This window comes from Siniperca chuatsi, linkage group LG18 (genome assembly GCF_020085105.1).
Source record: "Siniperca chuatsi isolate FFG_IHB_CAS linkage group LG18, ASM2008510v1, whole genome shotgun sequence".
NCBI classification, from domain to species: domain Eukaryota; kingdom Metazoa; phylum Chordata; class Actinopteri; order Centrarchiformes; family Sinipercidae; genus Siniperca; species Siniperca chuatsi.
Window position 1 is genome coordinate 3,841,841 of NC_058059.1, and position 24,516 is coordinate 3,866,356.

The 24,516-nt window shown below is 41.0% G+C and overlaps 1 protein-coding gene across 5 annotated transcripts in view; it reads left to right on the plus strand.

The window, feature by feature from the left end:
- Positions 1-23,571, plus strand: part of LOC122865855 (membrane-associated phosphatidylinositol transfer protein 2) — a 61,884-nt gene extending 38,313 nt beyond the window's left edge. For 4 of the 5 annotated variants that reach the window (XM_044174792.1, XM_044174794.1, XM_044174796.1 and 1 more), the window contains 23 exons: positions 112-345; positions 3,229-3,567; positions 3,661-3,756; positions 4,866-4,970; positions 5,103-5,167; positions 6,826-6,916; positions 7,532-7,685; positions 7,809-7,998; positions 8,119-8,238; positions 8,566-8,777; positions 9,997-10,172; positions 12,852-13,022; positions 13,169-13,309; positions 14,552-14,713; positions 14,817-15,083; positions 15,558-15,706; positions 16,868-16,984; positions 18,313-18,429; positions 18,539-18,687; positions 18,786-18,935; positions 20,232-20,415; positions 20,499-20,627; positions 21,683-23,571. In XM_044174792.1, the coding sequence (XP_044030727.1) occupies positions 112-345; positions 3,229-3,567; positions 3,661-3,756; positions 4,866-4,970; positions 5,103-5,167; positions 6,826-6,916; positions 7,532-7,685; positions 7,809-7,998; positions 8,119-8,238; positions 8,566-8,777; positions 9,997-10,172; positions 12,852-13,022; positions 13,169-13,309; positions 14,552-14,713; positions 14,817-15,083; positions 15,558-15,706; positions 16,868-16,984; positions 18,313-18,429; positions 18,539-18,687; positions 18,786-18,935; positions 20,232-20,415; positions 20,499-20,627; positions 21,683-22,051 (3,887 nt within the window). In that variant the 3' untranslated portion in view covers positions 22,052-23,571. The remainder of the gene's footprint in view (positions 1-111; positions 346-3,228; positions 3,568-3,660; positions 3,757-4,865; positions 4,971-5,102; positions 5,168-6,825; positions 6,917-7,531; positions 7,686-7,808; positions 7,999-8,118; positions 8,239-8,565; positions 8,778-9,996; positions 10,173-12,851; positions 13,023-13,168; positions 13,310-14,551; positions 14,714-14,816; positions 15,084-15,557; positions 15,707-16,867; positions 16,985-18,312; positions 18,430-18,538; positions 18,688-18,785; positions 18,936-20,231; positions 20,416-20,498; positions 20,628-21,682) is intronic. The other variant, XM_044174797.1, reaches the window with a different exon arrangement.
- The last annotated feature ends 945 nt before the right edge of the window (positions 23,572-24,516 follow it).

The window sequence follows — 24,516 nt, forward strand, 5'->3', positions numbered from 1 at the left end:
ACAACTCTTGAGGTTGGTGTTCAGTCAGGACGTCGTCACATCTGTCCTGCTGCTCAGATATGCATCAGTTTTGCATTTGCATGATTTGTTATAATTTTGTGCCCCTTGTAGACCCTATAGACATCGTAAAGGACTACATCCCTCCTCATGAATATCTGGTGGAAGAAGACCCTAAGCTGTATCAGTCAGTCAAGACCAAACGGGGTCCGCTGTCAGACGACTGGATCGAGGAGATCAACCAGAATCACGGTCAAAGCCCCGTCATGTGTGCCTACAAGCTCTGCAAAGTGGAGTTCAGATACTGGGGCATGCAGTCCAAGATCGAACGCTTCATACATGACGTGGGTAGGTATGGCAGATTGTACGCGTGTGTGTGTGTGTGTGTGTGTGTGTCCTTAAGAGTCAAACACAATTCACCTTTAAGGTCCTTTTTCTCTTCTCTTACGGTTAACCCTGAAAAATCAGACATATTCCTGAAAAATCAGGGAAAACCATGAAATGTCAGAGAAAAAGGAGAAAAAGATGGAAATGATCCTGAAAAGTTGATGATAGCCCCTGAAACATTTGGGAATAATCCAAAAAAGTCAGGGTCAATGCTGAAAAATTTAAAATAATTCTAAAAAGTCAAGGATAACTGTGGAAATTTGTAGGTAACTTTGAAAATATAGGAATAACCCTGAAAAGGGATAACCCTCAATTTGGTGAGTAACCCTAAAAGTCAGTGATAACCCTGGAAAAGTTGTGAATAACCCTGGAAAAGTCACTGCAAACCTTAAAAAATTGTGAATAACTTTACAAAGTAAAAGATAACCGTGGAAAGCCAAGAAAAAAAACAACTGAAAAGTCAGTGATAATACTGAAATGTGGGAATAACTTTCAAAGTTAATAACTCTAAAAAGTCAAGGATAACCATGAGAAGTTGGTAATAATCCCTAAAAAAGACAGGAATAATGCAGAAAAAGTTGATAATTAACCAAAAAGTCACGATAACCCTGAGAATGATAACCTTGAACATTTTGGAATAACCCCAAAAAAGTTAGGATAACCATAAAAAGGTTAATGTTTTTCAGGATCTTTCCGTTTTCTTTGTACCTGTGTGTAACTAGCAGGTCTATGAGAAAACAACAGACCTGATCTCTGTAATGATTAACCACCGATTAATGAAAACACTCTGGTGTGGAGCAGAGAGAGAGATAAGGGGAAAATACTGAAAAAGAAAATGGTGTACAAGGTGAGTGTGAGGAATCGTAAGAGGACAGGTAACGCAAATAAATAAAAAGCTAAAGAAACCTGGCTGAGACAGTATAGGAAGTGTTTGAAAGGCAGGAGCACAGAGAAGAGTCTGGCTCCCTGAGATAACACAGCAGACTGGATTAATTTCCTGCCAGTGTTGGGCTGTTTCTGTTTCACTGCTGTGATTTAAGACTGTTTATACACTCTCTCAGCCCTCTGCTCACTCCGTCACAGCATTTACGTCCAGGCTAATGAAGCAGCAGCTGCTCTGTCTTCATGGCATTCTCACTCGGTGGTCTAGTCAGCAGAACTTCAACCACAAAATGTGCTTTTTTTTTTTTCTCCCGTTGCATCCACCGCCAATTACATGCTTTCAAGGAACTTTTCCGTTGTTTTTATTCTAATTTCATCTTCAGCTGTTTACTGGACCTCTAAACTGCATCTCATCTGCGTGATTCATATTATAATGAATAATATTATCACACAGCAGTTCTAACATGGTGTCTTTATTCTAAATTGTGCTGAAATTGTCTTTGGGTTTGTGTAATGCAGAACGTTTCAAGCTTTAATAATCATTCATTTCAGCAATCTAAGTTCATGCCTAATGTCATAATGCGTTAGTGGTTATTTTCACTGGATATTAATATAATAGCTTTCTCTGTTTGCTAATATTGGCTTTTATTGCCAGGTTGGTTGCTTTAATGATGATCTGCTTGGAGGGTTACGGTTTTATAACCAGCTGGTGCTTGTTTAGTTCATCAAGAGAAAGACATTGATTAAAATTAAATCTCCTTTGACAGATCACCTTTCAGTCTCGTTTCCTCCAGTCTTTTAGTTTTGATTTGGAATGTGTTTTCATATATATATAAATAACATTTTTAATCAGGCAATGTCATTGTGATCAACATGTGTTGTGCAAGGGAGAGATCTGATTTGATAAACATCATATTTTATAAACTGATCATATATGTAAAGCCTGAATCTGTTAAATAACTAAAATAAATAAACATAGTGGAGTAAAAAGTACAATATTTCTTCACAAGTAGCAGGAAAATGAAATACTCAAGTCAAGAACAAGTACCTCAATATTGTACTATATTGTGTCCGTCTGACTTTCCAAAATCCTATTTTAGTCCGCCGTCTACTTTACAGTTTCAGTTTGACTACAATTTCTCTTAACAGTGTCCTTGAACTATCCAGCTGCTAAAATCCAGATGAGAGCTGATAAAAACACAAAACAAAACAGTATTAAAAAAGTGAAAAAGTGTTTTCCAAAAGCAGCAAAGCAGCCTTATAAGGCTTTTTCTGCCCCAGGATGAGCCTGTTGGGGCTGACAGGAAGCTCTGCAGACACTACTCAGGGCTGAAAAACTACACACCATGCATGTTTTTGGAAAAAAGAAAAACAATTAAAAATATTTCGATTTAAAGGTGACAATGTGTAATTTTATTATTCTGATGAAAAGACGCGACTTGAACAAAGGACAGTGTTCCTGAGGCAAGAATTGATTTTTAATGACAAAAACTACATTTCAGTCTTAAAGTTTTTGCATGTTTTAGTTATTTTATTTTATTTTTTATTCTTGCAGTTTCTGGTTAGAGGTGTAAATCTACTGTAGCATCAGTTCAGTCTCAGGTTTCTATCAATGCAACCGGTATTAGTGTGCAGTAAAAATACAGACATTTAGGACAAATTTCTAATTCACTCTTTATTACGATGTGTTATTTGCTAAATAGTATTCCCTTATTTTTGTCTGGTTGAAGAACACCAGGCTTCACTGTGCCCCTCCTCATGTCTGAAACCGAACCTACACCCTTTACCTGGCTGGACCTTTACCTGACATGCCGTTCTTAACTGTAAATCTCTGACCAGCTTTCTGTATTTCCCAACCATAACTACATACTGTACTTTAGTTGATTTATGTCACAGAAATATGATTTCTTCCTCACTAAAATGAATTGACACGCCAATAAATCCTTGTTGCCGTCCTTCCAGGCCTGCGTAAAGTGATGGTTCGAGCCCACCGGCAGGCGTGGTGCTGGCAGGACGAGTGGTACGGCCTGACCATCGAGGACATCAGGCAGCTGGAGCTGGAGACCCAGCTGGCTTTAGCTAAGAAGATGGCCCACTACAGCCTGAATGAAGAGGGGGAAATGGAGACCCACGGCTCCTCCGTTAGCCAGGACCAGGAGCAGGGAGCTGAGACTGTGGGATCGGCTGCAGAGGCCGAAGGAGGAGGAGGAAAGCTGGGAGATTCATTGGAGACACGAGGGGAGCTCACCAAGCAGTGGTCAACATCCTCTAGATCCTCCAACAGGTCATCTAAGAGAGGCGGTGAGGACGAGTTTGTGGTTTTTACCTCATTTATTAGCTTTTGGCAAACCTCTCGCCTTTCTCGTAAGTTTAACATGTTGTGTATGATTACAGGCAGTCCGTCTCACCAGAGCATTTCAGAGTGGAGGATGCAGAGCATCGCCCGAGACTCAGAAGACAGTACAGACGATGAGTTCTTTGATGCTCACGGTAAAATCATCAGTTTCTGCAAGATACATAATATATTATTCTGTATTTTATACATGCACTATTTGTTTTATGTTACAGCGCTAAAAATGATATTTCAGTTGTGCCTCCTGCTTCGTTCTGGCTTTACAGCATGCAAACATTATGTTTGGGCTGATGAATATTATCTGTGGAGCTCCTAAAGGTTCCATCCTTAATCCTGTTTTGTTCCCTTTTGGTTCTCATTTCGCCCCGTAATGAATGCATCGAAACATGAAATATTAAATGTATAAGACCATCAGATTTATAGAGGAGCAATTGTGCTTAGGTTATATTATTACCATTAAATTTATATTATATTCACTGAATGAAACCTACAGTACATGGTCTTGCTCTTCGAAAGAGCTGCCAGAAAAATAGTCAAGTCCCTTTATATATAAAGCACATTTAAAAATTTTCAAGGCAAGGTTAAAAATTGGCTGTTTAAGGCCGCGTTCAGACCGACTTCAACCCTACATGAAAAAACGCAGCCCCCTAATTCGCTTGAATGAGCAAGTGACGCAGAAGACTCTGGCTTTTGCCGGACTGCAGCGTGACGTCATCCGGCAAACGCTGCAGTGGCCAATCAAATACGTGCAATAGCACATTCCTGATAGTAGATTACTTTGTAACGAGAACGCTGTATTTCTAGTGTTTACCTTGTGATTGTCACGACCAAAGATAACTGCTTTTGTGATAACGCTGTAAAATCCTGTCTGTCAGTGTTATAAAATGCTGTGCAGTTTGTTGGCGTGCGAATTCAAGCCTTCAAATTCAAGGATCTGTTACTCAGACCGGACTTCCTGGATTGTCTCACCTGAAGCAACATGCCCCCACCAACGCAGCCCCCTGTGTTGTCTTAACACAGACAGAATGACACGCAAAGGTTTGATCCCCTTTGCTTTTCAGCCTAGAAGGTGGAGCAACTTTAGGTCGGAAGACCTCAGAGACCTGGAGGAGGTTTTAAAAGGGTCCAGCCGTACAAACAGCACATAAATATGCGTCATCTTTGATTCTGTGTTATGAGACTGAGACTGTTTTGACCAGCAGAGAAGTGTCTTAGATTATTTACATTAGAGGTCTGTATCTTGCAGAGGACTTTTCTGACAACGAGGAGATGTTTGCCAAGGAGATCACCAAGTGGAGCTCCAATGATCTGATGGACAAGATAGAAACAATAGAGGTGGATGAAGCACAAGGTAGGTGACTCTCCTTGTGTTTCTGTTAGAAACTCATTTACGTACACATCTGATAAAAAGGACCACAGGACTTGCATTTACAGTTAGTAATCTTTTGTTTTAAATATCAGTGAATGAATTATGTTTTCACAGAAGCTTTGTATCAGGAGTCGGACGGGGAGTATGCTGTGATGAGTAATGAGGAGAGGCAGATGGAGGTACAGTTTCTTCACTTTTTCTCATTTCATTCATGTCTCACTCACACACTAACACCCGTAATTAAATAGCTTGTAGATAATACTCCTCCTCCTGAATTAGCTTTCAGTCATCCTGCCAGTGTAGTGAAATTAGGATCCACTCTCTACTGCAGCCATCAGCTGAGTTTTATTTCACCAGAAGTAAAAGATTAAGGGCCCTATTTTTGTGACGGAGCAACGACCAACGCAAGAAGTGCACAGGTTTCATTCAGATGAGACACACATAAAACTCGGTATTCTGTCTGTGTATGTGGGAGACGTCAGATTACCGGAGCTCATTAATCCTGTGTGTCAAACACTGCTGTGCCACATTTTATGATATGATGCGACAATTTACAACATGAGATAGAGTAGAATTAAAACTGCAAAAGTGTGGTATTGATGCGATCATATAAACGGCCAAACTACGTATTTATATCGTCACTGTACGAAAAACAGGAGTCAAATTCCTTGTATGTGTACACATACTTGGCTAATAAAGCTGATTCTGATTCTGATAAATCACATTGTGCCACTCTGCACCTTCCAGACAACTACACGAGTTCCTTAAGAAGCGTCTTTCCATTTGTTTATTTATTGTTTTCATGCGTCACATTGATTGGCTGAGAGTGTATTTATTAATCACCACACCCTTCGATTTATATTCCACTTCACCCAGACCTTTTACACTTTGCGCTGCTGTACATATGAACCATGTCCGTGAGCTCAAGACCTACCGCTTTGCACTAAAATAGGCTTTCACAGGTTACAGAGTGTGAGTTTGTATAAATGCTGTTTTTGGGTGCGTGTTCCTCCTCTTTGTGTCCAGTGCTGTGTCTCAAAAAGGCAAGGACATCAATCCATCAGGTTTTCCAGAAAACTAAATGTAAGTCTCAGTCCTGTAGTGCACAGTTCTTCCAACAGAAGAGAGTAGAATGACATTAGACGTCTTAAGAATAGATCTACACTTCTAAGAGAACATTAAAATAGATTAAATTTCGTGTAGAATAATACAGAATCCACTGTTTCTTGGCTCTGAGCAGTTGCCAGGCAACCAGCGGAGATTCCAGGAAATTACTGGTCGCGACCAAGAAATACTCCAACACATAACCCCTGTAAAACGACGAATTGATGTTTTTACACTTTGGTTTTTGTTGGGATTAAATGAGATGTAACATGTTTATTAGTGAGCTGTAGAGGTGCCCCTAATTTTCAGTTTGTCCTGAAATTAGAACCCACATTCAAGGCAAAATATCCCACCACAAGCGAGCTGCTGTTTCCTGTTTCTTCAGATTGCTTTATTTAGTCTGACCAACAGCCCAAAACCCAAAGATATTCAGTTTACAATTATTTAAAACAGAGAAAAGCAGCAAATCCTCACATTGCGGAAGGTGGAACCACTGAATGGTTGTCATTTTTACTTCATAAATGACAAATGATTAATCAACTATCAAAATTGTTTTTGATTAATTTATTGTCAGTCGGATCAAATTGTTTTAGCCCGTATTTTGCCCTGTATGTTGCTCATTTGTCTTCCTCTGTGCCCTTCTGTCCTTTCCCCCTGTTTTCCTGTAATCTGCTCGCTACTTCATCCCGATTAACCCCGTTTCCTGTTTCCTTCCTCTCTGTCTCACCTGCAGGATTGTTCGTCTCAGCAGTGTCTCCAGCCGTCCAAAATTCACGTCCTCGTTCTGGTCCTGCATGGAGGAAACATTCTGGACACTGGCTCTGGTACAGCAGCTACCAAATCCTGTAACATTATTATGAAAGTCACACTTCTAATTCCATGAGTAATTAAAGCAGCTATAATCAATATTTTTATAATAACAATGGATCAAAAGGCTGTGTAATCTGAAAGGTGTCGGTTGTAGTGACGAACCTACAGAGAATTAACACGAACTCTGCAGTTCCTGTCAGCTCTACGGAGCGTTTTAGCGTCTTTCAGCTCATATTTTGGTTAGGGGGGCAACAACCTTATTTTGTTTCGCTTCACTCTCACAGATTTCATAATGTCGTTTCCAGCAGCTGTTTACAGTGAAATAGCTCTAAAAAAAAAAACGACACACTACCTGCAAAGCACATAACGGCAGGCAGACAAAGTTAGCGACTACCTGGTGAACATAGTGGAGCATTTAGCAGCTAAAGACCCAGATAGACACCAGAAACACCTGGAATACCAGATAGTTTTAACCCTTCTTCACATGAAGCAATGTAAGAAAGAAAATGTCTTGTTGACAAATGACAAACTTGTGACAATAGATCGGATCGCTTTATTTTCAAGGGTGGAACCACTGATCTAGAGTCCTACAAAACAAAACATTTGACCGTGTTCTTGTTTGTCTGCAGGTGAACAGAACAGCAAGCAGGCAGATGTGAACACGCTGAGTGGGGCTTTTGAGACCGTGATGAGGGTCCATTACCCTGCAGTGCTGGGTCGCATCGCCATCCGGATGGTCCCCTGTCCTGCTGTGTGTGTCGATGCATTCTCACTAGTCTCCAAGTGAGCATTGCTCTTGAGTATTCAACAGCATTTAAATAATCTGCTGTAATATATGCAAAACCTGCTGTGCAACTGTTAAACACACATACGGACAGATAACAACAGCTCCTTTCTGCTGTGCAGTTTAAGTCCCTACAGCTACGACGAGGGCTGCCTGTCCAGCAGTCAGGACCACATCCCTCTGGCCGCTCTGCCCCTTTTGGCTACCTCTGCGCCACAGTACCAAGACGCAGTGGCAACCGTCATCTTACGAGCCAATCAGGTGTACAGTGACTTCATCAAGTCTTTAGAAGGATCGACTTTTAATGGCCAGGTGAGTGTGTAACCTGGAGGTGCATATTTCTGTTTCAGATTTGCCTCGTTGGCTCGGTGATGCATGTACAGATGAAGTTATGTGTGTATTCATGTTTTTGTGCTTTGTTTTCTAACGCAGGTGTGTGTTATCGGGGACTGTGTTGGGGGTATCCTGGGGTTTGACGCTCTATGCAGCAGCTCTGTGACGGTGTCAGAAAGCCAAAACAGCAGCAGGCGGGGCAGCGCCATCAGCGTTCAGGTATCAATCTCAACTCTCAGGTGTAATGTTTACCATGGTTATCATCTTATTAGCTCTAAACACAAAGTACAGCTGAAGCTAATGGGAATGTTGTTAGCTTTACAGATATTTGGACGCATTGAAATTTTGACCTGATGATGGCGCTAGATGAAAAGTCTAAGGAAAAGGATCACAAAATTTATTAGAATTCGTCCTGATGGGGACATGGATATCTGTACCAAATGTCATGGCAAACCAGCCAATAGTTGTTGAGATATTTCAATTTGGGCCAAAGTGGTGGTCAAGCCTGACGATGTTCTTTTTGTTCTCTCCATCTCTGTCTCTCAGGACACAGACCTTCTTTCCCCTGGTATTGTCATAAACAGCGTCTCTCCTTCCTCGCCGTCCCTCGAAGGAAGCCGCCATCTCAGCCGCAGCAACATCGACATCCCTCGCTGCTCGGGGCCCGACGACCCCAAGAGACAACTTCCACGCAAGCGCAGCGACTCCTCCACGTACGAGCTGGACACCATCAAACATCACCAGGCCTTCCTGTCCAGGTGAGACACAGAAATGGACACAAATGTCAGACACTCTTCCACAGATTTCAGCTAATAGTATGTTTGTTTGCATTTTGATTTAGTTTTAGTCTTTTGACAAAAGTGTTCATTAGTTTTTGTCAAATTTAGTTATTTAGTTTCAGTCAACAAAAACTACATTTTAGTCTCATTTTGTTTGCATTTTCATGTCTTGTAAGAATTTTGAGGCCTCAGCTATCGCCATCTTTGTTGTGTACAGTCACCATGGTTACGAGTGTTGGTCTGATCAAGGTTAGCACTGTTAACTTGTTCATGCCCACAGAGTCCATGCTCTGCAGTAATACAACAGACTGACTCTGATTCTCAGTAAATCCAGTTATCATGTCCAAACAGAGCTGCTCTCTCTCTTTCGTTCCTGCTCACCTAGGATTAGCATTAGCATTAGCATTGCCAAAGCCACCTGTTCTCTCCACTGCAGAGCAGCGACTCATTTAGAGGCTGGATTCACTCACTTGTTCACTAAAATACTGTTCACTGTCTGGGTTTAGCTCGAAAGGAGAAGCTAAAACGTCGGATAACGTAGTGATATTTCTTTAGTACACACATCTAGAGGAAGATTTAGATGGTTGACTGTCGACATAAATCCTAGAAGTTACTCATTTCTTCTGATAGCAACACAAAAGATAGACGACTGAAAGTAATGTTAACATTACATCCACAGCACTTGATAAAGTTACGTTAGCTTACCTTTTTATAAATGTTGACCTGCGTGTTTACGCAGTTTGTCCCAACCTTCTTGTCTGATTCTCAGTGGATTGTGGATGAATTTAGTCTGTAAATCTGTTTCTTCTAAGAACTGGTAACATCAGATAACATTACTGACAGAGACAGGACGTTACTGAGTTTAAGATGCTTCTTATTAACAGTAGTGCAACAGATCAAGCTGCTAAATCATCTTATGAGCAAGAGATTTTTGGGGCGACTGAGGAAACGATGTGATTCTGCAGATGCATGCAGGTTGTTGAATAAGTCATTTGTCTGTCTGTCACATTATCGCTTAGTTTTTATTACTTGATGAAAAATGTAATAGGCTACATGTCCATGTCATTTGCAAAGGTTACTTTTTATTTAGTTTTAGCCTCATTTTTGTCATGAAAAATAGGTTGTCAACGAATATTTTCCAGCACAGTTTAATTAACGGAATGAACACTGATTGTATGAATGTTTTTTCTCTGAGCAGCCTTCACTCCAGTGCGCTCCTCGGGGAGCCCGGATCACGACGCTCCAGCAACAGCACCATGCTGGAAGGAGGCTCCTTGGGAAAGTTTGACTTCGAGGTGACTGACTTCTTCCTCTTCGGCTCTCCTCTGGGGTTAGTGATCGCACTGAGGAAGACTGTGGTGCCCTCATTAGATGGTGAGGAAAGATTTCTCCTTTTTTGTGCACCTTTTTGTTTTAGTTTGCTTTTGGTTTATTATGATGTTCCTCATGTATCCGACTAAGCATATGCTGTAGGTTTAAAAACAAAATGATTCTAATGATTTTCCTTTTGCCAGATGAGCAGGAAGTGGTTATTTGTAGCCTCCAATGTTTTTTCCTGTGTGAGATACATATCTCCAGCAGCTGGAAAGCAGGTGTCAGGGGTCAGAGGTCATGATTCTGATCTCAAAGGCTGAAAAAGTTTTGGCTGAGACAAGACAAATACGTGATTGAAGTCAGAGCTCACGCAGGCACGAATCTGTCTGTTCTGTGTGTCCTTTGGGGTTTAAAGGAGAGAGGTTACTGACCTGCAGCTGTTGGGTTAACATCTGGACTAATTTCCAATTAGATATGATTATAGTTCACAGAATGTTGGACGTTTAATGTTTCTCTTTTCATTTCTTAGTTTTCTCAGCCATTTATTTCTCATTGTTTTGATTGATTGGGGTTTATTTTGGTCCATAAATAATCACAAAGGCAATTACTGCCAACAAAACAATACTGAAGAAAACAAAACAACACATTTTTTCAGACTGAAATGGTATAGGCTGAAGTTGCAGCTTATTATGCCTGCTCTTCTTACATTACATAGTTTGTTTGCCATCAAAAGTTACAGACAAACGTTATAATATTCTTACCACGCTAATGCCATCTTTTTATCATACATTTTTAGATTTGTTCATTAAAGCTGCTCTAATCCAAATTTTTATATTACCAATGGGACAAATGATGGTGCCATTTGTAGTAAATATTAATCCGACTCTGCAGTTCCCCCTCAGCTCCATGGAGCGTTTTACCATCTTTCAGCTCCTTTTGTTTTTACAGCCCACAACTTTTAACAACAACTGTTTTGTTTCAGTCTCACGGCTCTTTCAGCGTAGTTTCCAGACGCAGCAGGCAGCTGTTTTCAGGGAAAAAGCTCTGATTAACCCACTGTACACTACCTGCTCAGCAGCAAACAGCAGACAGACACAGTTAGAGACTAGCGGGGCAAGAAAGTAGGACATTTAGCAACTAAAGAGCCAGATATTTCCCTCAGGAGTTGGTGGAGACTAAAAGAGAGAGAATATTGGACTTAAATTTCTCAGGTGGCCACAAACACGACTCTAAATGAATGACAATGATGTTCCTTAACTGCTGGATGTGTAAATAGGCATCTGTTTGCTAACAAGTACCCCACATCAACTTTATATCAATGTTGTGTTTACAGCTTAGTGCAAAATGTACAGCCAAAAAATGTATTAATGTAATTGAAATAATTGTTAAACATTTTTGTGTGCTACATGTTTTCAAATTAACCCCTTTAACTGAAGTACCCTGTTTGTCAAACATGCACATTCATCTTAAATCATGTTGGCTTTCTTTCACTTTAAACAACGTTTGGATACTTTCAGGTGGTGATTTATTTTAAACTTTATACATGACTTGTACCATTACAATCTACTTATTGGCCTTCTTATCGAGAGTTAAATGAGGACATTGATACCACTCTCATATCTGTACGCTAAATATGAAGCTACAGCCAGCAGCTGGTTAGCTTAGCTTAGCATAAAGACTGGAAGCAGGGGGAAACAGCTAGCCTGGTTCTGTCCAAAGTTAAAAAAAGTCCAGCTACCAGCACCTCTAAAGCTCACAAAATAACATGATATGGTGTAAAAAGGAGTTGTAAAAAGTTGGAATTTTACGGGGGTTATATCTAGAACTATTTTATTAAGTCACATAGTCTAGCTCATAACCCCCGTTAAACTGCACCTTTTTTTAAGACCAGATATAACGATATTACTGAGCTTTTGGCAGATTTTTTAACCTTTGGACAGAGCCAAGCTAGCTGTTTCCTTTTTGTCTTTATGCTAAGTGTGGTGGCACTTTAAAGATTAATTCACAAAGAGCAAGTTGTCTTTCAGAGTTTATTGCAATATTCAGTCACACATTTGCAAATGGACCTCTGAGCTTGCTAGCCTAAGAGATACTGAATGAAGTTAGATGAAGGTTTAAACACAGTGTTGGCTAGAGAGTCTCTTTCTGCTGGATATCAAGAGTTGCTGATAACATTGGCAGGGAAGCTGAGGGCTGAATTCCACGGGTAGCAGAGAAAAGACAAGGTCTTAGACAGTATTCTGTCTAATATAAGACAGTATGAAGTGAATTAGTTTTTAAACTGTCAATAAACTAAGCTAAGCTAATCGCCTGCTGTTCATATTTAATGGACAGACTGGTGAGTGGTATCAATCTTCTCATCTAACTCTCGGCAAGAAAGCGAATAAGTGTATTTCCCAAAATGTCAAACTATTCCTTTAAATACTAACTAAACAGCAGCTGAAAATCTTGTTTTTGCTGACCTCCAGTGGTTTAATTTCTCACCTGGCTGCAGTGACGTAGAAGTGTACTCCAGGGTGTGTCAGTACACCGTGACATCACTGCTGGGTGTGGTTACAGGTGCAGCAGTCTTGAAACTTTCAACCAGAGAGAGCAGTGAAACACTACTTTTTTAAGTAATTCTTTAAATAAACAGCGGGTTAGTTTGTTCTTGATAACTAGTTGCATGTATCATCCCACAGTCTGTGTTTTTAAAAACTCTTTTTACACTCTTTAACCGTGTTTCCTTCCCCTCTCCAGTGTCCGCTCTGCGTCCGGCCTGTCAGCAGGTTTACAACCTGTTTCATCCAGCTGATCCCTCGGCCTCCCGCCTCGAGCCTCTCCTGGACAAGCGGTTCCACCTGCTGCCTCCCTTTAGTGTCCCTCGTTACCAGCGCTTTCCTCTGGGTGACGGACACTCGGCTCTCTTGGGTGAGTCCACACAAACATACATCACGAGACATTTCACTGCAATTTTACTTTTTCTGTACTGTACTACATGTAGGTGAGTCTTTAGTTGTTTATGTGTCATCCAGCTTTTGTATCTCTTTTCTTCTTCCCTTCATCTGGCTTCCTAGTTGAGACCGTGCAGAGTAACCCTCAGCTGCTGATGGAGTCTGGCGGTGCAGCGTCCCATCGCTGGCTGGAAAGCAACATCAATGAGACCTCCATCCCTGTGCCCGTCCTCAACTGGCAGACCTCACAGCTCCTCACAGAGAGTGTGTATCTGTTAGCTTTGTCTCAGTCACGTTGCTCTCTTTATCTCTTTTATCGCTCTCGTGTTTGTTTTTCTGATGCAGTCTTTGACTTATTTTAAAGGTAAATTATTGACATAGTTTTGACCATGATTTCTATCAGTTAAAATAACATTGTACTAAATAGTTCGACAGTTTCGGAAATATATTTAGCGTAAAGTCTGGGAACAGGGGGAAACAACTAGCCTGGCTCTGTCCAAAGGTAACAAAATCCACCTATGTACTACACCCCTAAAGCTTGCTAATTAGTGCCTTGCAACCTCACGGTAACAGCGAGACTCCAGGAAGTCCCTTCGCCCAGTCTTGATGCTAAGCTAAGCTAACTGGCTGCTGGCTGTAGCTTGATATTTAGTGAACAGATATGAGAGTGGTATCAATCTCCTCACATAACTCTCAGCAAGAGAGTGAATAAGTGAGTCTCCAAAATGTCAAACTAACTATTACTATTTAATTGCTGAGATCTAGGAATATGGCAACATCGCTAAAAATAAGTCTGACAGGGAAGAAAAAAAACACAAAGTGAGACAGTCAAACAGGTTTTGAACAAATCCTCACGTTAGTCAAACTTATTCGGAAGAGAAAACAAAGGCAAATGGTAAAATGGTTCATCACAGTTTACTTCCGGTTTCGACTTTGTGGTTCAACTGACAGTTGATCTACCGTACTTTTGTGAAAAACCTATTTTCCTGTGCAATTAGGGATTATTAGCAACATCCCAGATGCACTCACTTTCTCACTCACCTGTTTACAACCGGGCTGATCAACTGACTGCTCGTGTTTCTTTCCCCGTCAGGCTTTAATGTAGCGTCTGCCGAGTTCCCAGATCTCAGCGATTACTTTGCTAACTCGCAACTCTGTTAACCACTCTCTTAAAATGTTTTCCTCCATTACATTAGCAAATTGCTTGTTCATCAGCTATAGAGGAATCATACAGACTCACGTGTGTGTTATGTTAGGTTATGACATATGAAACCTGATGATAAAGGTAGTGGTTAATAGTGTTGCAGAAATCACAGTTACAGTTTTTTGGACTCCTGGACAAGAAAGTTGTGTGTATGTTATCATAAACAACAGAAATGTTGCCAAAGCTACGGAAATACGACTTAACTGGAATTTTTCTTAAATCACTATTTAATTCATTCATAATCATCAATTCTTGATCGTCTTTGCAGTGAAGAATATGACTCCTCTCTTCTGTCTCTGCAGCGGATGCTCTTCACTCACATGTTTTTGTGGATGGCCAGTACCCATCGTCCACATCACCGGGGGTTCCTCACCTTCGTTTCAACCGCAGGGCCAGCGAGGCCAGCATAGCCAGCCAGGTGTCAGGCTTGGCTGACTCTTACACCGCCTCCAACATCGCCACGAGTGAGTTGACCTCTAACCTCCTCTGTCTGACCCAAGTTTTGGTCTACAAGCTGACAATGTATGTGTTGACATTCTCATTTCCTCCCTCCAAACATCCCCTCAGCACACAAACGTGAAGTCAGCCACACTAAAAGGCCCAGTCTGCTGTCCCAGCTGGCTCTACCCTACAATAAATTTGCTTCTTGGAGCCCGTCCCCACGGTTGCGCCAGAAAACCCGTCAGGTGTTCCCAAAACCCAACGGTGTGGAGTCTGAGCAGAGCTCGGACGTTAGCTCTGACATGACCTCTGACCTCACCAATGTCACGTCTGACATCACAGACATCAGCTCGGCGCCCCCGTCACCCGGGGTGCTGAAGAACATAGAGCAAGGTACCCTGGGAGCTGTAGTAAGAGGACATGAGGGAAGGATGCTAGGCTCCAGCCTCATTCCCTGTGCTCTTTCCTTCCTCCTCTGGCATCTTCCTCTCTCAGATAGTCCTCCTCATTTGACTTCTTTTAAGCTCAGTTTCATGAGAACCACTTCAATGCTTTCCTTTGCAAGACTACCAGAAAAAGTTTTCTTGCGAGAGGGCGTTCCTAACCTCTTTTCATCTCATCGCTGTCTGTTCTTAGTCATAGTTCGGAGTCTAGTGCTTCCTGGTGTAACCCTTAAAGCTGTGTTATCTTTTAACTTCCTCCAGTTTATGATAACCTTAAGCTGTTTATCTCTACATGAGCAGAATGTAGATCTGCAGTGGACTTTTTTTTAACCACACCACAAAGATCAAGATACTTGATGCAATGATTCCTAAACTTACTCTCTCTTTTTCCCCCCATATTTTCCTTGTTTCCTCCCTGCTGTAGTTGCTTCTCGGTGGTGGGGCAGTAAGAGGATGGACTACGCCCTGTACTGTCCTGATGCCCTGACAGCGTTTCCCACAGTGGCTCTGCCTCATCTCTTCCATGCCTCCTACTGGGAGTCTACAGACGTCGTCTCTTTCTTACTCAGACAGGTCCGTAGAGTCTTTCGATTATTTATAATAGTAATAATTTCATCTTTAAATGTAATTATTATTAAGTATTTTTAGCCATGCTAGTGGTGTGGCTCTAACAATGGGGATCCACCACTTTGGTCCAGACTGAAATATCTCAACTATTGGATGGATTGCCATGAAATTTATATATATACAGTGGTGTGAAAAAGTGTTTGCCCCCTTCCTGATTTCTTATTTTTTTGCATGTTTGTCACACTTGTTGTTTCAGATCATCAAACAAATTTAAATATTAGTCAAGATAACACAAGTAAACACAAAATGGAGTTTTTAAATGGAGGTTGTTATTATTAAGGGAAAACAAAATCCAACCCTACATGGCCCTGTGTGAAAAAGTTATTGCCCCCTAAACTTAATAACTGGTTGGGCCCCCCTTAGCAGCAACAATCAAGCGTTTGCGATAACTTGCAATGAGTCTTTTACAGCGCTGTGGAGGAATTTTGGCCCACTCATCTTTGCAGAATTGTTGTAATTCAGCCACATTGGAGGGTTTTCGAACATGAACTGCCTTTTTAAGGTCATGCCACAGCATCTCAATAGGATTGAGGTCAGGACTTTGACTAGGCCACTCCAAGTATTCATTTTGTTCTGTGAACAAAATGTAGTTTTTTGCAATACTTTGACATTCCCATCAGCCTCAGCTGTACTTTGTGTTTACTTAATAAATGTTAGCATGCTAACAGAGTAAACTAAGGTAGTGAACAAAGGACAAAGCCATAAACCTTGTTGAGTGAAATGAAGCACACTTCAGTCAAAGCTAACGTGATGCTACAGCAATTTATTGTCTATTTTAATGGTTATTTTTAAAAAATTTACATTTATTTTCATTGCTGTGATGATCCAGAATATACAGATGAAGAATTGCAACAGATGGATGCCAAGAAAGCAACCAGAGAAAGTGCCTATGTTAGCAGCAAAATAAAATCTAAAACTTTAAATTAACTACTTAACAATGGCAGACTGCTGCATCATATTAGCTTTGGCTGAACTGTGGAGTGCTGAGGCACACCTGTCCAGTATGAAGATCAGATGGCTGTGAAACTGAAACCTAAAGTAACCATTTACTACTTGACTATGAAACTGGTTCTGGGCTATTTATTTAAAAGTAATTACCTTCCCTAGGTGATGAGACATGAGAACTCCAGTATTTTGGAGCTGGATGGTAAAGAAGTGTCTGAATTCACTCCGTCCAAACCCCGTGAGAAGTGGCTCCGCAAGAGGACTCATGTTAAAATTAGGGTAAGAGCTCTCTTTGTTTTTAAGTGCATTTCTTACAGAAAATGTTTTGGACAGAAAGGAAATGCAGAACACTCAAAAACATATGATAAGCTTATAAAATACAACACATTGTTCAAGATTAAACCAGTGGTTTCCAACCTTTTTGGCTTGTGGCCCCTTACAAAAAAGTTTAGTTGGGGCTCCTTGTCTCATTTCAGATGTCTATGAGTTGTTAGCACTTTCACCAAAGAGTGATTCCTTCTAAACTTCACAGATGGTTTCATTTAAATTACTGTTTGAGGCCCAAAGAGGTAAAATTATCCAACATTTCACAAAAAAGTAAATATTAGACAAAAGTCAAAAAAATGTATACAGATTTGTGTAGCAGGACTTTGTTTTTTTCTCCCCCATTTATCATCTCAAAACCCCTCAGATTCTTCTTGGACCCCTAGTTTGGGACCCACTGGACTAAACTAGCTGACTGTAAATAAAGTAGTTAAAACTAGCTAACTGTATGAAAAGTAGTTAAAACTAATTAACCATATATAAAGAAGTTAAAACTAGCCAACCATATATAAAGTAGTTAAACTAGGTAACTGTATATAAAGTAGTAAAAACTAGCTAACTGTATGTAAAGTAGTTAAAACTAGCTAACTGTATATAAAGTAGTTAAAACTAGCTAACTGTATATAAAGTAGTTAAAACTAGCTAACTGTATATAAAGTAGTTAAAACTAGCTAACTGTATGTAAAGTAGTTAAAACTAGCTAACTGTATATAAAGCAGTTAAAACTAGCTAACTGTATATAAAGTAGTTAAAACTAGCTAACTGTATATAAAGCAGTTAAAACTAGCTAACTGTATGTAAAGTAGTTAAAACTAGCTAATTGTATATAAAGTAGTTTAAACTAGCTCCACCTCGAGCAACATTGATGCATTAGTATTAACAATCTAATAATGACATATATAATAATATATCAGTCACAGGAGCCACTTTTCTGCAGATTAAGTATTTACTTTTGATCCTTTAAGTACATTTTGCTGATAATATTTCAGTAGAAGTTTAAATGCAGGACTTTTACATTGTTGTATTGGTGCTTTTACTTAAGTAGAGGATCTCTACAGATCGTCTTCCCCCACTGCATACAGCTCCAGAAGAACTCCCACAGGAGGGTAGGGTGGTCTCAGTGTTGCCTGAGAGGCAGAACCCAGGCCAAAAAAAAGTCAGAATATGACTCACTACTGCTCGTAAAGCGGGATTTAAAGAGAGATTTTAGAGAATGACTCAAACCGAAACTGTAAAAGTGAGGGGGATTCTGATTTCCTGTCCTATCCTCCTCTGTGTGTCAGAATGTGACGGCTAACCACCGCGTGAATGACGCTGTGTTCACGGAGGACGGAGCCCAGATGGTGACGGGACGTTTCATGTACGGCCCTCTGGACATGGTCACCCTTACTGGAGAGAAGGTAATGACGACGTCCAGCTGTGATGTACCAAAAAGAAAGGCGAGTTACGTAATCATGTCACCATCTGTGTCATTAAGGTCATACAGAGTCATTGTGTTATTTCTTGCAGATTGACATCCACATCATGACCCAGCCTCCCTCTGGAGAGTGGGTGTACTTTGACACAGAGCTCACCAACAGCAGTGGACGTGTCTCTTATGTAATCCCTGAGAGCAAAAAGCTTGGTATCGGGGTGTATCCTGTCAAAATGGTGGTCAGGTATGCTAACACCGTGTTATTTATAAAATAAAAAATTTATATTTTACTTGTACATCTCACAATAACTTTTCCATCTTCCTTTGCTGTTTCTCTTGCAGGGGTGACCACACATTTGCAGACAGCTATCTCACTATTGTCCCACGAGGAACAGAGTTTGTCGTATTCAGTATTGACGGCTCTTTTGCTGCCAGTGTGTCTATAATGGGCAGCGACCCAAAGGTTCGAGCTGGAGCTGTGGATGTGGTGAGGTAAGGATCACACCCACAACAACTCTCTGTAGCTTTATTCTGCAATCATATATACATACACGGTAGATATCTTTATTACACAGTTAACTGTTAAAAGAAATATCTAGATGGCGGTGGCCGGTAGCTCCCTCAAACTTTGCTACATGTTTATTATGTTTGTTGTTGTTTTTTCTTTTTTGGGGGGGTAAATACCAAAGCACTACTACTAATTGCATATTATATTTTTATGTGTATATGTGTATATACATATTTTCATTGATGTCGAGAATACAAAACAGAATAAATGCACGCAAAAAACAAGTAACGAGAAAACAAACAAACAGACAGCAACAGAACACAGTTAAAAATGTGGAGTAGTTTGTAATCATGGTTTTAAACTGACTTATAGGTACAAATGTGTTGAGTTTTAGTGTTTGTTGTAAAAATGTTCCAAGTGTGTGCAGCACAAAAACCAAAAAGTTTTCCCAAATTTAGTGTTTGCACGCGGGACATCGAGCTTCAACCAGTCACTAGATCGAGTCAAATAATGAGTTTAATAAGGAAGTGATGATATACTGTGGCAAGTTGCCATTAAGGGCTTTATAAATAAATAGAAACCAATGCCTGTCACGTCTTACTGTTAGAGATGCCCACCCAACCTTTTCATACAAGATGTAATGAAGAGTGGAGGCAGAGGCGTGTCTATAGATAACATCACCATAGTCCAAGACAGACAAGAAGACGGCCTCAATTATTCGCTTCCTACTGAAAATTGGAACATTAGCTCTGTTTCTGCACAAATATCCATTTATTTGTCGTAGATGGCAAGTGTGTCAGTGTGAAATTTAAATGTAACTTTTTGATCCATCCAGATGCACAGTTAGATTTGGCGGAGAGGCTCTGCTCTTTGAGCGATCTTTCAAAGAATCGAAGCAGCAACAGGGATTCTGCAGGAAGAACTAATCCCTCCTTAATGAACACATATGTGAACATTAAATCTTAGTTAAATAAACAATACTAAAAATATAGCACATAAGGAGGAGGTTGGGGTGGTGGAGGGAGCTGCGGCAGCAAACAGCGTTGGCATGAATGAATCAGCAGAGTAATAGTGAAAAATGTCAGGTTATAATGGTCCACCTGTACACCTGCATGAATTTAATTGGATGTTTCACTCAGCTGGTAGCCACACAGCTTTCAATGAGCCAATGATGGTGTAGTGTGAACGAAACAGCTGATGCCAATCAGCTAATGCAAATGCCACTTCAGTGCTCAGCCTGAACTAACGCTGTGCTCCATTTATTTTATTATTTCTTGCAGATATTGGCAGGACTTGGGCTATTTGATAGTATATGTAACGGGTCGCCCTGACATGCAGAAGCAGCGTGTGGTGGCCTGGCTCTCTCAGCATAATTTTCCTCATGGCGTCGTCTCCTTCTGCGATGGGCTGGTTCACGACCCGCTCCGACACAAGGCCAACTTTCTCAAATCCCTCATCAACGAGGTAAGGAAGGCCGCTGTGAGTTTGAGGCGGCGTTATAATTAAATTCTTGAAGTCTCTAAAAGCTGATGTCCCTCTTTGATTAGGCCCACATGAGGATCTTTGCTGCCTACGGCTCCACCAAGGACATCTCTGTGTACTCGTCTATCGGCCTGCCTCCCTCCCATATCTACATAGTGGGAAGGCCCACGAAGAAAATGCAGCACCAGTGTCAGGTATGGAATAAATCCTGATTTTTTTTGTGCCTAAATTTACTGAATCACACCACATCAGACAAATAAAGCACATTAGTGTTGTTCTGTGCAGTCCATGCGGTGAATCGATGGTCATGAATATGCATGTCAGTTCATCATAATCAACATTTTAACCATCTGCTTTGTTGTACAGACCAACTTTTTAATCTATCAATACCAACTTGTGCTTAAAATGTTAGACAGCCGGTCAGAATGCAGTATGGCCATGACAGCGTGGGAATAAATATTGTGATTGTTTACTCTGTTCTGTAGTGGATTTTTAAAATTTTCATCTAGGGGAATGTAAACAGCAGCAAGATGTTTAATAATATGGTCGGCATCTTAACATTAAAAAAGACATCTGGGAAACACTGTCCAGCAACTTTGACTAAGTTTGAGCACCAAGCATCATTGATGTAAACACAGAGTCCGCCTCCACTCGTCTTGTGTTCTGTCTGCACGTCGATTGCAATAGCTTGATCTGGGATGTTGTGGTGGAGCCAGGTGTCTGTAAGATGTCAGCAGTCTCTGATTTCCCATTGCTGGGTTAGCCTGAGTCCCAATGAATGAATTGAAATGAATGAAACCGTGTGAAAAGCTTAGAGGGGAAGTGTCTTTTTAGGTGGAACTGCTAACAACTCATCTACACGTGACAAGGGGCCCCAACTAGACACTGCTTTTTTGTAAGGTTGGAAACCACTGGTTTGATCTTAACAATGTGTTGTATTTTATAAGCTTATATGTTTTTTTTAATGTAAAATCTTAATCTGAAAAGTAACTAAAGCTGTCAGATAGTGGAGTAAAACTTTCCCTCTGAAATGTAGTGGAGAAGAAGTATTGTACCTCACAATTGTACTTAAGTACAGTACTTGAGTAAATGTACTGTTTTGTTACATTCCACCACTGTGTTCAGTGGGCTATGAAAAGGTTTTATTATTATTGTATGTATGTGTTTGAGCTCTGTCACTGTCAGAGGATTTTCTAGCTCTTCATACGGGTTAGGAAACCAAATCTGATTGACTTGACATCTCTTCCAGTTCATCCCGGACGGCTACGCTTCCCACCTGTCCCAGCTGGAGTATAACCAGAGGTCTCGTCCTGCCAAGCCCGCCAGCACACGCATGGTCCTCCACAAGGGCAGCTTTGGGTTGGGTGCAGCCGGTGGAGACTTCCTTCGCAAACGCAATCACATCTTTCGCACCATCTCGTCTCAACAGCCTGGAGGGGCGGGGCCGGCCTCTCCCAGCCAGCCGGGGCGGACTGAGCGTACGCTGAGCCAGTGCGAGATGGAGCGGGAACGAGGTGTCGGAGCAGCAACCCAGAGGAGTATGAGTATAGCTGCAGGGTGCTGGGGCCGCAGCGGGAGCACCAAGGAGGGCAGTGGAGGGTTACTCGGCCCTAAATAAGGTTCAAAATGGAGCTGTGGTGTTAAAGGACCCGGCCTGAGCCACCATGATCTCTGGACTAGACAAAGAGAGAAGGGTGGAAGAAGAGGAAGTGGATGGAGGGTTTGTGTTTTAGAAATTTAAAGGGATAGGGGAGGGATGTAGCATGAACAACACCGTTGATTGATTGTTAAAGAATAGGGAAGAAGGGATAGAGAGGGATCTATCCAGGAGGAGTGGATTAATCAGGCCAAGTGGCATCCATTGAACAAAAGACAATTCTGTAGCATGACTCTTTTACAGTAATACTTTTATAGGATACATCACTAACTATTTAAAAAATGACAAGGAAGGATTAAATGAAATATTGTAAGCCTTAAACTAATCTCGTATAACGGGACCCCCCCATCTCTCCTTTCCGAACACACACATATACAATACACCGTCCTAGCATTCGCACTCATGAGCTCAGGACAAACTGCAGAGCCAGATTCATCTTCAAACAGTCAAGCACGGGTTTGAGGCCAAGTTGATTGGCAGCCATGGCAAAAAGCCAATGACTTTCACTTCTGTTTCTGTCCCACTGTCAGCTGAGCGACATGTTTCAAACACAACACTCTACCCGGCAATGACTGGCAATAACACAAAGGAAGGAGAGAGGAAATAAGGAAACAAAGATTAACATCTTAAAGAGCCACTTCATCCAAGTTATAAAAAAGACAAACATATTTTCGCACTGACCTCTAGTAGTATCTAGCCATGCAGGTCGTTTTGGATTTGTTTGTCCAGGATCCTCCACCCCAATACAGTGCAGGAGAGTTTCAGCCACTTTCTACTGAAGAAATTGTCCCTTGAGGTCTGTGGGTTATGCAGAGTAATGATGACACTCACTGTGGACGGACGTTTTTAGCCACTCTAGTGGCTAAATATTTTGCCTCTAGTGATGGCAATATTGGTCGGTCGGCCACTTTGGTCAAGACTGAAATATCTCTTCAACTGTTGGATGGATTGCCATGAAATTATGTAGAAACATTCATGGTCCCCAGACTTTTCCTCTAGTTCCATGATGAGGTAAACATTTTTGGTTTTGAGTGAAATGTCTCAACAACTATTGGATGGATTGTCATGAAATTTGGTTCATACATTCATGATCTAGTGGTCATCTAGTGCCATTATCAGGTCAAAGTCACTTAGCAAGTGAAATATCTCAACATCTACAAGATGGATTAGGGCATAGGATGGAGCCTTGGGGATGGATTAATGTACAGACATTCATGATTCCCAGATGATGAATCCTGCTGATACTGGTGATCCCCTGACTTTTCTTCTAGCGCCACCATGAGGTTGACATTTGTGGTTTTGAGTGAAATGTCTCAAATTGGAAGAATTGCCATGAAAGTTGGTACACGTCAAAATATGAATTTGTCCAGTACTTTGGTTTATGACCAAAATCCTGCAAAACTAATGACACTACCATCAGCCTCAGTTGTACTTTGTGTTTAGTGCTAATTAGCAAATGTTAGCATGCTAACATGTTAAACTAAGATGGTGGACATGGTAAACATTATACCTCCTAAACATCAGCATGTTAGCATTGTCACTGTAAGCATGTTAGCATGCTGACGTTAGCATTTAGTTCAAAGCACCGCTGTGTGCAGTAGTACAGCCTCACAGAGCAGCTAGCATGGCTGTAGATTCTTAAGTCTTGTTTAAATGTAAATTTTCAATGTTGTGAGCACCACAGACAAGATTCGATTCACCTCCATTGTACTGAGGTGGAGACAGAAATCTTAAAAAAGTTGGGCACATAAAACCAAAACTGTCTGCATGGCAAGATACCACTAGAGTTAGTGAGTGAGAAAATATGTTTTTTTTTTTTTGTAATTTTGGGTGAACTTATCCTTAAACATCTGAGTGCTGGATTTGAAATCATGAAATATATTCTATCAGAGATGAAAGTACTTTTTGTCTTAGTCACAGAACAATTCATCACTGATACATGCATCAATACTACATGTATTTAAATACATAATGTTAGCAGGTTGCTAGTCCAGTTTTCATTCCACCATGTGTGAGACTCTGTAGTATTATCCCTTTCAGTGTGGCCTCTGGGCCATCCAAGGCCTTAATATCCAACAAGACACTTGCTCCACAGATGGAACAGAAAGCAGAAAAACAGGGCATGCAGCATTAAAGCAACAACTGAAACTCTGTACAGTCCACAGCAACAATCCCTTTATATATTCATCTGCTTGCAATACCTCTGATCCACCTGTTGGTGGTGTTCTGTTTCCCACATGTGCTGCTGCTGGGAGACACTTGTGCGGTGTTCCCGAGCTTTTTGCTCTTTTTGCTCGTAGGATATCATACAGGATGGACCTGTTTCATTTCAGGCTGGACCCTGGGAGGGACGGAGGAAGTATTTCCACATAGCTTTCACTTACAGAAACCTGTTAATCTTTCAGTATTTTTACCAAATGGACAGA